The sequence below is a fragment of the Dipodomys merriami genome, unplaced genomic scaffold (assembly GCF_024711535.1).
Source record: "Dipodomys merriami isolate MVZ:Mamm:240054 unplaced genomic scaffold, mDipMer1.0.p SCAF_30, whole genome shotgun sequence".
NCBI lineage: Eukaryota > Metazoa > Chordata > Mammalia > Rodentia > Heteromyidae > Dipodomys > Dipodomys merriami.
This window is the reverse complement of record NW_027204493.1, coordinates 19,252,750-19,267,536: the sequence shown is the minus strand read 5'-3', so window position 1 is coordinate 19,267,536 and position 14,787 is coordinate 19,252,750. Positions and strand designations below refer to the sequence as shown.

At 38.3% G+C, this 14,787-nt stretch overlaps 1 protein-coding gene across 1 annotated transcript in view; it reads right to left on the bottom strand.

The window, feature by feature from the left end:
• Zswim6 (zinc finger SWIM-type containing 6) overlaps window positions 1-14,787 on the bottom strand; it is a 195,912-nt gene that overhangs the window by 62,735 nt on the left and 118,390 nt on the right. The window contains exon 2 of the mRNA XM_070041243.1: window positions 8,236-8,592. Coding sequence (XP_069897344.1) covers window positions 8,236-8,592 — 357 coding nt within the window. The remainder of the gene's footprint in view (window positions 1-8,235; window positions 8,593-14,787) is intronic.

Genomic DNA, 14,787 nt, shown 5'->3' with positions numbered 1-14,787 from the left:
TTTCCTTAGAGAAGAAAAGTAGGAAACTGCTAAAAAAAAATTTACCTAATCAACACACCACTTAGAAAATATTTAAAATTTATTTTAAATTAAATTCTCATTTCAAGGTGGTAGTGCTTTCCTTTCAATATATAGGATTGTTGCAGCCAGGGCTTTCATCACATCACCATAATCCTCTACAGAGAGCCCAGGTAATAGAAGACAACCTATTTTCTTAACTGTAAAGGTAATGGTAGAGGGAGCCCTGACACCAAGTTCTGATTCCCCTCAACAAACTCCCTTCCTTACAGCAAAATGCCAAGAAAGTAAATAAAGTAACACTGCCATCAGCATATATCTCAAGAATCTCAAATAGACCTGTCAGGGTTTATTGGCCCTCCTCCATTATTTTCCTCTCTTCTGACTTCATTACTCATGTCTTACTGTCATTTAATTTACTTCAGACAGTTAATAGAATTCTTATTCATGTATAGAAATAATCACATATTTTACATGGATAAAAGCAATGAAGTATTTGTACATTCTACAACACTCATTAAAAATGCAGAGAATAAACAGAGTGGAGTACAGAAGTCATTCTGCATTATCCCTAACAAATGTGTTAAAAATTACTTAGTATAAAATACAGTATTTATGCAAAGTTCTAACGAAGTCTTAATTTTACAAATCAAACTCTTCAGATTTATTAAAGAGATCTGCTATGCTTACAAACTTAAAAAATAAGCCGGGTGCTGGTGGCTCACACCTGTAATCCTAGCTACTCAGGAGGCTGAGATCTGAGGATCTCGGTTCAAAGCTAGCCCGGGCAGGAGAGACCGTGAGACTCCTATCTCCAATAAAACCACCAGAAAACCGGAAGTGGCGCTGTAGCTCAAGTGGTAGAGTGCTGGCCTTGAGCTGAAGAGCTGAGGGACAGCGCCCAAGCCCAGAGTTCAAGCCCCACGACCGACCAAAAAAAAAAAAAAAAAAACTTTAAAAATAATTTTCTCAGAGGACTTTAAGTGGTGTTTTAAAATACTGGTTCATGGACCACATGTGGTGGCACACACCTATGATCTCAGCACGCAGGAGGCTGAAATTAGAGGATAGAGAGTGTGAAGTAAGCCTGGGCTAACAAAGCAGACTCTGACTCAGAAAACAAATGATGAGGACAACAAACAGGTTCACAAATAATTTCCTCAACTATTTATAGATCTCCTTGAAGACTGTTAACTTTCAGATTATAATACAATGATGGCAGTAATAGCAATTATATTCTCTGCTTTAAACCTCCTCATCTTATGAAATAGGTACCTTTTTTTGTCGGCCGTGGGGCTTGAACTCAGGGCCTATGCACTGTCCCCGACCCTCTCTGTGCTCAAGGCTAGTACTCTACCACTTGAGCCACAGCACCACTTCCAGTTTTTGAGTAGTTAATTGGAGATAAGAGTCTCAGGGAGACTTCACTGCTTGGCCTGACTTCCAACCGCGATCTTCCAGATCTCAGCTAGGGTTACAGGAGTGAGCCACCGAGGCCTGGCAATAGGCACTCTTTATTGTCCTCGTTTTACAAATGAGAAAGTTGAGGCCTGAAGAAAGGGGATTACTTGCTTTAAAAAACATAGCTTGAGAGCAAATTGACTAGTTTTTTCTATTTGGGTTCTTTTTGGAGGGGTTCATTTGTCTGTTTTTGTTTTTTTTGTTTGGTGGTAAAGAGTTTTAAATTCAAGGCCTTGAGCTTCTACCACCCAAATTATACTTTCAGCCCAGCTCTTTGCTGGTTATTTTGGTCATGGAGTCTAGTGAACTCTTCTGCTTGCGCTGGCTTCAAACCACAATCCTGCAGGTCTCAGCTTCCTGACTAGAAAGATACTAGTATTCTTGCTTAGGTTATCTTCAAAACTAGAACTCATACCCTGAACAGTCTTATAGTAGGAAGTGTAAGAAACCTATTTGTGTGTGCAGACAGAAATATTTCTCGGGTCAACATGGAGAGGTGTGAGGGTCAATCAGAGAAGAGAGGATGGATGAAGAAACTGATCTCTGCTGGTAGCAATCCTTTGTAAATTATGAGAGTTGGAAAGACAACTACAGAATATATAAAATTTGGAGGTGAAATGGAGGGGATGAAGGTTATTGAGGTAAAAGTAAATTGACTGTCTCTGAATTACAGTAGAAAATTATTCATCTGTTATTGCTCCAAATTGAAAAAGAATAGTTTTTAAACTTTCTTTTGCTGAAGTGAGATGTAAACAGTTCACTGAAAAAAAAGTATTATTATAAACTCTAGGTAGTCTTATATGTACTCCATTATAGTTTTTATAAAATAAACAAATTTTAGTTATTACAGGAGTAAATCTGGTAGTTCTTGGAGGAAAATCAGGTAGTAATTACAATATTGAAATTCATATACTATTCATTCTGGCTTTTCTACTACTGAATTCTATTATTCAAAAAAAATTGAAAAAATGAAACTACACACAAACAAAGTCAATCATTAAGTTAATGGTTAAATACAATATTACACAACATAAAAAACTAATTTGTACCAAAATAAGATATTAAGGACATATTTCGAGGAAAAAATAAACAGTGAATGCAAACTATTTTAAAATTATATTTATTTTACAAGCCAGGCACTGGTGGCTCATGATTGTAATCCTAACTACTCAGGAGGTTGAGATTTGAGTATTGAGGATCAAAGCCAGTCCGGGCATGAAAGTCTGTGAGACTTTCCAATAAAAACCACCAGGAAACCGGAATTGACGCTGTGGCTCAGGTGGTAGGGTGCTAGCCTTGAGCTGAAAAGCTGAGGGACAGCGCCCAGGCCCAGAGTTCAAGTCCCACAACCACCCAAAAAAAGTATTTATTTTAAAATTGTATGTCTGTACACCTGTGTTTGTATGTTCATGGAGAGAACTGTCTGAAAATAATGAGAAAAGGGAAACTAAATGAGACTAAAGAACATTATTATCCAGGCACAAAGGAACATGGTTTTATTGTTGTTGTTGTTTTGTCAGTCGTGGGGCCTGAACTCTGGGCCTGGGCGCTGTCCCTCAGCTCTTCAGCTGTAGACTAGCGCTCTACCACTTGAGCCTCAGCCCCACTTCCGGCTTTCTCTGCTTATGTGGTGCTGAGGAATCAAACCCAGGGCCTCATGCATGCAAGGCAAGCAGTCTACCACTGAGCCACCTTCCCAGCCAGGAACATGGTTTTAATACATTAATTGCAATTTAATTTTTTGTTGATACTGTTTTAGGTTTTGTTTTTGTGACAGCACCAGAGCTGAACTCAGGGTCTACTACTGCTGCTCGTTTGCTCATGACTGGCACTCTACTATTTGAGATATGCTTGTAGTTCCTTTTTTTCCTGGTTAATTGGAGATTATGTCTCTCAAAACTTTTATGTTAGTCTGGCTTCGAATGTGATCCTCAGATATCCACTTCCTGAGTAGCTAGAATTACAAGCATGAACCACTGGCTCCTGGCTATAATTTAATTTTTAAATGCCTGAGACAAGCCCTTTATCTGCTACCTGGCCACTATGATATGAACTGATCTTCTCCATTGCACACTGCAGCCATGATGTACTAATACATGTGAAAGTTTTCCTTTCTGTAAATGAACTCAGTCAACTACCTTTTCAGAATAAAAAACAGGATGTACAAGGATGGAGATGTAGAGATTGGTGGTGTTTTTTTATCATTTACACTTCAGTATGTCTTTTGAAAAGCATACTAAGGTGTTATGTATCCTGTAATCCTATGTTCTATAGAACACACATAATGTTTGGTCTTTCTGAGTCTAGAATATTTCAAGTAACGTGGTAATCCCAAAATCATACATTTTCCTGAGAAAAAATTGTTTTTCTTTATAGCTGCATAAAATTCTATTGTTAAAAAGAAAAGAAAAAAATGTATCGAAAGACATAGACAAGCTATCAGTATTGACTGCCTTGGTGGAATAGAGATGCTGTTGGTGACTAACGGAGCCTCTGGGAGTGGGGAGCCAGTGAGGACTTGGCTTTTTATCTTGATATACATTTTCACTACCATATCTATTTCAACATGCATTCTTATTTTTAAAATTTTAAGCTTTATACCACTACCCTTAGAAAATATACAAAGCAGCTTTAATTTTCTCCTACAAATTTATTTGCTAATTATACTGATCACCACCAGGTCGTATATTTATTTTACCATCCACACCAGAATGGTCTACAATAGAATGGATATGCTAGTAATAATCAAATTACCTCCATAGAATACTTACAAAATCTGGTTGCTAAAGCTATCCCAATTACAATGAGCATAACTACCATAGGGAAATTAAAGGAAGGAAAATGTGACATGAGACCTGTATCAGGAAACTCCAACTGTCACTCACTGGTAATTTGAAACATGTATGGGATATATCTTCAAAGAATAAATCTCCAAGCTCCTTCTAAGGACAAGACAGAATGTAAAACAACACTGTTACTTTATGTTTTGCCAATATAAGTGCCTATCAGTTTTTAAGTACTTTGTTTAGGGACACTACCAAGAGACATGGGTCATAATATCAGTTCTCATGGAGCTTAAAATGAAATGAATAATCAAGACTGATGCAATGAAAAGGGGACTGCTGAGTACATTTGCTTTCCTGTATGCTATTAGCGAGGAGATTTCGAAAACACTAATATGTAAGGTGACAGAGATGCAGAAGCATTTGGAGGATAAGATAGGCAAGAAAAAGGTAATCACAAGGAGACTCATATTCTTGGTTTTATATGAACCATGGTCAATTTGAAACTGAACAACACACAGACACATATTTGGGTAAAATAGATAATGCACATTTGTAGAAGAGATCTAGATGGCTCCTGTGTTTGCAGATACACTACCACCAAAGATGAAAAATAAGTATTAGAAGGGACTGTATATGTCAAATGTCAAAGCTCACTTGACATGTGAATAGATTTTTCACAATATTTGGCCAGCTAACATGGTATCTTTGGGTACTTGGTAAGGAAATAAAGGATAGATATAGCTTTGTGAACAAAAGTGTAACTAAAATAAAACCCTTTTTCCTCTGTTCCAAATCAACGGCAATACCAGTTTCTTCTCAATTTGTCACTTTTAGTATGTCCTGTTCAAGCTAGCACACAGGGAGAAAAGAAAAAGCATGGAAAAGGCAGTAAAAGTAGTAGAGGAGAAAATGTATACAGGAAGTCTGGAGAGAGTAAGCTGACCTCTAACTCTAATTTTAATCACCCATTCTTTAATGGGCTTCTATTAAATGGGCTTCTTTCTTAACTATAGCATGAATACCCCCCATGAAGTAAATTCAGTTATTATTATTAATATTACATCATCATTATTATAATATACATCTACATATCATCAAAATGTATTTCTATATTGTTAAAGAAGAGTGAACATTAAAAAAAAAATAAGAAAAAACGAGTCCTACTCAAAGTCACTTAAGAAATATATATCAAAGAACACTGGACTCTAGACTTCCAGAGGTTCAATATTCTGTCCCTATGCCACAATCTAGCAGTCCTTTGATTGGAAGCATAAAGGACCAGTAGAGTCTGAATTAAAATAAGCAATAGAATAAAGAAAGTTAGTACTTCAAAAATCAATAAATCTTGAGATAAGCACTTAGCAAAGATATTAGCTTCTTTTTTTTAACAATATGAAAGTAGAAAGTTTATTAGGATATAAAATGAAGAGCAAACAATTTTGGTTGAAATACAGAACTAAAACTGACAATCTCCTTAGTGACCCATTCACTGTCTTGCAGAGACTTACAGCACACAGCTGTTAATTTTATAATGTAATTAAAATTATGTAGGAAATTTTATGAAAACACAGTAAAAATAAAAAGATCTACTGACAAGGACTTAATTGTTATGATGACTAGGTCTATATTCAAAATACCAGCATTGAATCTATGACTAGGAACAGATCACTGTGTATGAACTATGGTAATTATAAATTTACTACCTAGTTTAAAAGAAAATTTTGAGGAAAATTATGTACGAGATAAAATTTCAATTTAACAATTCCTTGGGATAGAATTGTTTTAAAAATATTTCAAAATAGTAAGGAAAACCAACATAAAGAATTTTAAGAAGCTTCAGGTAGATTTTCTCAATGAAAGGAAAAATAACTGATATCAAGAAATTTCACATTTCTTATAAATTGCACTGTGCCTTTCTATTAAAATAAGATTTGGGTAAGCTAAGCATTTTCCTCAGAGAAAAATTAAATCCTCCCAAAATACAAGTTGAGGGCATTTTTCTCAAAAACATACCAGAAAGTGCTGCTTTAAAACAGATTTAATAAAAAGCAATGGCTTTATAGATGAGTGATACTATATAGTCAAATAACAGCAAAACATTTTTAGTCCCATCCCCTATTAGCCATTAATCTAACAGTTAAAAAGTTAGGCCTCCAGGGAGCTGATTTCTCACTTCATTAGGTAAGATCATGGCTTGTTTCCTACCTTTCCTCTTTTTTACCACTTATCACACTGCAATAGAAAGCAGGAAGGAAACTCATATATATGTCTATGCCAGGAGCAAATCTGATGATAAATTAAGTGGAGGAAAAGCTGTCAGTATAAACTGGTCAAATTCACTTCTATCATGAAGCTTTTCAGACACAGAAGTTATCTGAAAAATCATAGAGTCTAAAGCCAATCTGCATTTTGTCAATATTCCCCTAACTTTAGAAACCCTGAAATATAAACACATGTGAACATATTCTCACATGTAACTTATTTCCATTAGTGACAACATTTCAAGGCAGAGATTGTTTTAAAATCCTTTAAGAAATGGTAATAGCAAGACAAATACAGTAAATATCTAGTTGTTGATGTGGATCTTTGGTTAAATTAAAATTTGGAGAATAAAGTGACCCTAACTGGATTACATGATTGCAAGATAAAAGATAAACTGGGAGGGGGGGAGATGTATGCATTAAAGTCAGGAGACCTGGTATATCCTATTTTTCTGCCTTTTTGAACAATAACAAGTCATAAATAGGTTCCTAAGAAATCTCTTAAGATGACTGTTAGCTGGTTTGAATTTTCACAAGGCAGCAAGATTTTAGACAGATAATATGACAAAGAAGAAAAGTCTACTTGAAAAGTCCTTGAATACTTGTGCTTTCAGTGGGTCAAAGGTACTTCTATGACAGAGTTATTTGCACTTATGTTATTTAACATTGGCAGACTCTTCCTAGTAAAATGCTTTATATATCTTATGATGCTACTTTAATAAAGCTAAGCCTCATATGAGGAGCACTAGAAGAAATATGACTATGTGGATTTTCCTCTGACATAAAAATCACATCTCACAGTACCAAGAGACTTGTAAAAGAATGTTCATAGTAGTTCTATTCAAAACAAGGCCCATCAGCAGTGGAATGGGCAAATAAATAAATAGTGAAATTCTCATACCTAGAATACTCTAGAGCTGCCTATCTGATTTGGTAACCACTAACACTACCTGAACTGCACTTACAGTATGGCTATACTGTGATTTGAGATGTGCTACATATTTCAGACATCATCCAAAAAGACTCATAAATTACATCAGTATTTTTGTTGAAGCAGTAGTGATGCTAATCAAATCAATATTTTGTATATAATAAGAAAACATACTATTAACCCCTTCTATCCTACCCATCCCTTCAAGTTACCTGCCTCCATTTTCAATGTGAAAGATTTAAAAGAAACCCTTTTGTGATTTCTTAAACAAAATAACTAAGTTATCTTCTAAAAATTCTCTAAAATCCATCTAATATTTTTATAAAGATTATTCATTTTTATTCTTTATATTATTTGAGTGGAAGCATTTTTGTCATTATCTTTAAGTATTTTACAAAGGAGTTACCATTTAACTACATGGCACCCTCTCAGAAGTGCTCTTGAATTGGAAAATAAGTGAAATTATGAATATTCTTAATTTAGTATGAACTAAATGACCTAAGCGTTTTCCCATAACTATTCAGAAATGTTTGTAATGTGAAGACAATTTAAGAATCAAGCTTCTTGACAAATCAGAATTTTTTTTCTGAACACAAAAAGTTTGCCACAGTCAGATTTGGTGATATATACCTATAATCCTAACACTTAAGAGTCTGAGGCAGGATAATTAAGAGTTCAAGACCTACATATGTTCTTTCACATTAGATTCATTTTACACAGAATCAAGCTTATAAATGAATACAGAAGAGAAATGTATAGATTGGACAGCTGTACTTACCATGAACTTGGTTGATTTCTGAATTTTGGGAAAGAATTTCATCTGCTAATTTTTGAGCAGTTGGCAAAACCTCTGTGTGGTGCACTGTGATCAAATACTGTACAAACTTCTGTAGTTGGTCTCTATTCATTTGAAAGAGAGTCTCTGAAATGGGAAGATGCAGTTTGACCTGATCTGGCTTGCGGATTCGATATAAAGAGAGTGCTACAACATGAGCACAATAAAAAATGTCCTTGTTTCCACAGCTGCAGGTCACTGAGGTAATCTTGCAACGATCAAAGCTGATGGCCACGTTGCAAACAGCTTCTGGCTCCGACTGTATTGCAGGTTCCGTCACTGTGCCACTCAAGTGGAAACCTATGGGAACAGAAGAAGTTTAGTGTCTGTATTCTGATGCTATATGAAAAGTTCTCTTAAAAACAAGTTGTACTGGATAGCATAAATAAAAAACAATACAACAGCTTTTATCTTCAAATACAGCATTCAAGCCACGGCATCCCTTCCCCCCAAAAAAGGTAAAACAGTAAATATGTAAGTAAGTAAATAAATAAAAAGTTGTTAGAGCACAGTACTAGTAAGTCATCACTGTACTCTGAGATGATGGTATTCAAGACCAAAAAAACATTCTCTTAACTTTTAACACAAAAGCCAACTTGCTTAGCTTTCTTCTCAAAAATAAAAAAATTGAAAAAGCACTTCCCCCTTCTCTCTGCCTTTATTCTAGGTAGCCACCATTCTGTCAAATTACACTGCAATTCTAAAGGAATCCTTTTCACAAATTTTGAACAGAGAAAAATTTTAGTAATATTTCCTGTAGAATGCACAGCTTATCCCCAAATGTTACAATATCTATGAGTAGCAACTGCTAAGAAAACCATAGAACTCACTATAGCTCATACACACTACAGTCTAAGTCTGATACTGACACAAGAGTAAACTCCATACCCACTCTCCACATCACCAAGGAAGAAAGATCATTGATAGCTCTGTAACTCATACTTTCAACAATCTTCGACAAGCTCCTTGACCAATGGCCATTTAAACACTGTTTATAAGGATCCAGAGTTACAATTTCTAGCTAAGCTCATAACCAACTGCAAACTGTCACCCACCACCATTGTGTACCAATTAATGCTGGACTACTTGTACAGAGGAAAACGTTCCACATTCCCTTTTCCTGAATGCATGGGAAAGCTAGGGTGGCAGGGTGAACATCATCGCGTTTCATCTCCTCTTTCTTAAAGCCATATTCCATGGCAAGTGCAAACCTGAAGACAATGAGAAAGGGATCCCTCTGGGAACATCCAGGACTTAAGATTTACCTCAAGTGCTATACAAAGAGGTCGTTGGCTCCCTCTGACCTTCTGCTATTTGTACTACTTTAATAATAAAATCTATCAAGCTGACCACTGCTTCTTCAAATTCTTTTATTCACTGAAAAGGAGAGACTTCTGAGAGAATCAGCACACATGAAGTGCAGAGATGTGACTTGAGAAAAACAGACAATACCAAGAATTCCAACATGGGCTGGGCGCTGGTGGCTCACGCCTGTAATCCTAGCTACTCAGGAGGCTGAGATCTGAGGACCGCGGTTCAAAGCCAGTCCGGGCAGGAGAGACCATGAGACTCCTATCTCCAATAAACCACCAGAAAACCGGAAGTGGCGCTGTAGCTCAAGTGGTAGAGCGCTCGCCTTGAGCTGAAGAGCTGAGGGACAGCGCCCAAGCCCAGAGTTCAAGCCCCACGACTGACCAAAAAAAAAAAAAAAAAAAAAAAGAATTCCAACATGGGACTTCTGTACCTAACTTGTCTTCTACAGAAGCTATCTAAGCCAGAGATGGAAAGAAAGACTACTCAAATCTTTCAAAATACTTTAATTTCATCCTGGTAATTGATATTCAACAACATTTGTAAAATGTAGTAATTTTTACTAAAGGAATCAATTTTTAATAGTTTTTATTGAGATTAAGTGATTACATGAATTTCTCAGTATTGTGAGATATTGATACTTAAATTCACAAACACATTTTAACTTTCACGAGGCAAACTGTCATTATCATGATCTATAATGTTTGTGAATTCTATAATCTTTGACAATACAACTATTTCTTCCACATCGAGTAATATGTACATTTCTTTCCTTTTGCTTGGTGTAAGCTGTTTCCTCTTTCCCTCTCATTCCCTCCCTCCCATCACTGCCCTTGAGTTACTTAGTTCATTTTCATCAATGTCCAGTGCAGCTGATGGGCCCCTCTTTTCCCATTTCCTTCTAATTCCTCCTAGCTTCCCTCAGACACACACACACACACACACACACACACACACACACACACACACACACACACACACACACACACACACACACACACACACACACACACACTATATGAGGTCAAGAACATGATCAGACAAATTGAGTGGAGGTCCTTTGTTTCTTGAGTCCTGGTTATTTTGTCATATCTCCCTACATTTTGGATTTAACATCCGTATCAGGGAGACCATGTGTCATTTGTCTCTCTGCTCTTGGCTTACCTTGCTCAAAATGATTAGTTCTAGTTCCATCCATTTCCCTGTGAATGCCATTATTTTGTCCTTTCTAACGGCTGCATAATACTCTATTGTATATAGGTACCACAACTTTTGGACCCATTCATCTGTAGTGGGGCATCTGGGTTGTTTTCGTATCTTGGCTATTGTGAACAGTGTTGCCATGAATTTGGAAGTGCATGTGTCCTTATATCCTGGTTCCTGCTGCTTAGGGTAGATGCCTAGGAGTGGTATGGCTGGGTATTAGGGAAGGTCTATATTTAGCTTTCTGAGGTAGCTCCAGACTGCTTTCAAAAGTGGTTGTATTAGTGTACGTTCCCATCAGAAATGCAATAGGGTTCCTTTTTCTCTGCATCCCCACCAGAACTTGTCAGAATGGCTGGAGTAAGGTGGTATCTCAGGGTTGTTTTTATTTGCATTTCCTTTACAGCCAGGGATGATGAACATTTCCTCATGTGTTTCTTTGCCATTTTTATCTCTTCTTCTGAGAAGTCTCTCTTGAGCTCCCTTGCCCATTTAATGATTGGTTTGTTAGATTTGGGAGGGATTAGTTTCTTGTGTTCCCTGTATATAATGGGTATTAGGTCCTTGTCTGATATAGTTCTGGTAAATATTTTTTCCCAATTAGCTGACTGTCTTTCTAGATTGGTAGCAAAGTTTTTAGCTGTGCAGAAACTTTTTAAGGTAGTCCCATTTGTCAAGTCTGTCTTCCAATTTGCTGAGTCTCTCTCCAATTTGTTGTGACCCTGGGACTCTGTTCGGGAAGCTCCTGCCTGTGCCTATAAGTTCAAGTGTCTCTCCAACTCTGTCCTGCAGTAGTTTCAGAATTTCAGGTTTGATGCTAAGGTCTTTAATCCATTTTGAGTTGATGTTACTGCATGTTTTCTACATGTGACTACCAATTTTCCCAGCACCAATAGTTGAAGAGTCTATACTTCTTCCACTATATGTCTTTGGCTTCTTTGTAAAATATCAGCTGAATATAGGTATGTGATTTTATTTCTAATCTGTTCCATTGGTCTTCGTGTGTGTTTTTGTGCCAATACCAAGCTGTCTTTGTTATTATGGCTCTACAGTAGAGCTTGAAATCTGGTAAGGTTGATTCCTCCTGCGTTGCTTCTTTTGCCTAGAATTGTTTTGGCTATTCTAGGTCTTTTGTTGTTCCATATTATTTTTTTTATTGTTTTCTCTAATCCAATAAAGAACATCATTAGGATTTTGATGGGAATGGCATTGAATTTATATATCATTTTTGGCAGCATGGCCATTTAAAACAGCATTTTGTAAATTCTTTTCTGATTGCTTCACAATAAGAAAACTTGAAAATGATCATATGACAACCATTTGGGATAATGAATATTATCCTTCTTTCAAAATAGATACTCCACCTTTTTTCTCTCTCTGTTCATTTCTAGCTCTTGCTGCTCTTTTCTTGCTCTCTTGCTCTCTCTCTTTCCCAGCCACGTGGAGTGCCAACCTTGCCTGGTCCCAGCAGGTCTACCCCTTACCTGAATACCACGTGAGTGCTACTGTTCTTACCCCTCTCTCTGCTCTTTTCTCTCTCCCCAGCTCTCTCTCATTCCCAGGCCTTTCCCAGCCAGGTGGAGTGCCACCTTTGCCTGGTCCAAGCAGGTCTACTGAATAAACCTACCCCTTATCTGAATACCACGTGCGTGCTGGTGAGGTTCTTACTCGCCTACCTCTTTTTAAAAACCTAACATAAATGGTGCCGTGATTCGGATAAAGGCTTAAAGTCAGGATAGCTGGGATTTCTCTGTTTTTTTTTCCCTCGTTTTTCTTTTTTTTTTTTGTTCTTCCCTTTTTGCTCTGAGGAATACCCGCAGTTCTGACAGCCTTTTGCGAACCAGTCTGTCTGCGGCGGAATCAACGCATCGATACCATTGCTGCCTTCACGTCCACACTTCTCTACTCTGGTGAGTGAAACTACTCTACGGCTCTCTGTTACTCAGTCTCTGTCCAGACGTGGCGCCACGCCAGAGAGCTCCTACGGCCTTTAGCTGAAAGGCGGTCACCTCTGAAGCCGAGGACGCTTGGCTTTGGGGGCTTGGCCATTTCTCTCTAGAGGGCTCTGGGGGAAGTCGGGACGCCGCTTCTGCCTGGTCAGCTCTCCTTCACTCACCAGACTGACTCTCCTACTCATTTAATGGGGTGCTACGAATCACGCCTGAGCCGTGAAACCCCTTTGAAATGTCTCCCGCGCTCCCTGGAAAGCCAGAGAGCCTCATTTTTATGCCATTCTCAGAAGCACAGTTTTTGCTACTGCAATGGTAAATGGTCAGAAGTTTAATTTCAGGCTTTTTGCTCTCTCTCTGCCATTCATGGGCAACTTTCTACCCTTTTTTTTCTTCAACTTTTTGGCTTGTGCCTTGAAGAGTGCGACGCAGGCTGGGTCCCAGGGACCCCCCTCTAGGTTCCCTCTCAAAGGCTAGCCAATGTAGGCTTAATCTATTCAGGCTTTCTTTGCATTCTTTCAGAAATTCGCCATCTTGAATCCGCCATCTTGGCCACGTGGTGGGTTAAGGGTTTGGCCCCATCTGACCCTTAACCTTCCACTAAGTTTACTACTCCATCTATTCTAAGGTGCCTTGCTAACAAGTTGCTGTTTTCACAGGCCCTAGTAACTGAGGCCCAACCATCTGATGTGCTTTGTTAGCAAAGATGTCTAAATGTTGTCAAAATTTTAGGTTTTGAGTTTTGCCTTTTTTGTTTTGTGTTGTGTATTCTACTACTGACTACATGGTTCTAAAATACTGGGCATATCTATGCTAAAATTTTCATCACATCTAATGAGTTTTGTCATTTCAGAATATTTGTTGGCAATTCTTGATAAGAACCAGGTAAGCTCTACTTATTCTACTTGATCTCCTTGTTGCTTTAATTGAAAATAATAAAGGGCTTTTGTGGCAAAGATTTCAGTTCAAAGCCAGCTCGGGCTAAAAAATCCCTAAGACTCCGTCTCCCAGCTAAACTCTGCAAGTGGTACTATAACTCAGTGTGGTAGAGTGCTAGCCTTGAGCAGAAGTGCTCAGGGACAGTGCCCAGGCCTTGAGTTCAAACCTCCTTAAATACTAGTGGTACTATAACTCAAAGTGGTTCAGTGCTAGCCTTGAGCGGAAGCGCTCAGGGACAGTGCCCAGGCCTTGAGTTCAAATCTTGAATACCAACTGGGACAAGCCATCCCAGCAACGAGCACCTAGACTCAGCCAGTCTAGGGAACAAGGGAACGTGGAAAGGAGTAAGAGGAGATGATGTCACATCAGCTACTTTGTGCCTGTCCTTTCAAAATTAACCTGAGCCGGGAGGTCAGTAGAAGTAAGAAGCCTGCCCATCCAATGTCTATACTTGTCTACCTATTAACTGAACAGGAATTTATATTCTTGCCTTTGTCACCTGAATTCTCTACCTAGTCGCCAGATGTCAGAAGTAACTAGGGACATTTCTACCAACATTTTCAGCCCCAAGTCCTTCCTCTTGCCATTTATTTGCTCTCTAGTATTTTTTTTCCAGCCCCTCAATGCTCATGAGACTTCTCCAGATTTCATCTAAGGACTCACGCAACCAAGGGACAGCTGCTGTTCACTGCCTTCTCTGGGAGGAGACCAAATTCCAGCCTTTTACCCCTATTGTCGACGCCCCTTGTCAGCAGGAAGTAGCCAGAGAGAATCCTCGCCCTATTTCATGATTATTAAAAGGCTGGAATGTAAGGTCCGCTCCTGGATGGCGAGCAGACTCCACCCTCCTCGCAGCAAAGTCTCCACCCAGTACCTGCGTTACCTAGGCAACTGGGACACCTGGAAGAGGTCACATCTGCATCCGCTGAGGTCACATCTGAATTTGATGTGGCCACACCTTTCCCCACCCATACCCTACATAAGGGCTAGCCCAGGCTCAGACTCTCCCTTTTTTCTCTCTCTGTTCATTTCTAGCTCTTGCTGCTGTTTTCTTGTTCTCTTGCTCTCTCTCTTTCCCAGCCACGTGGAGTGC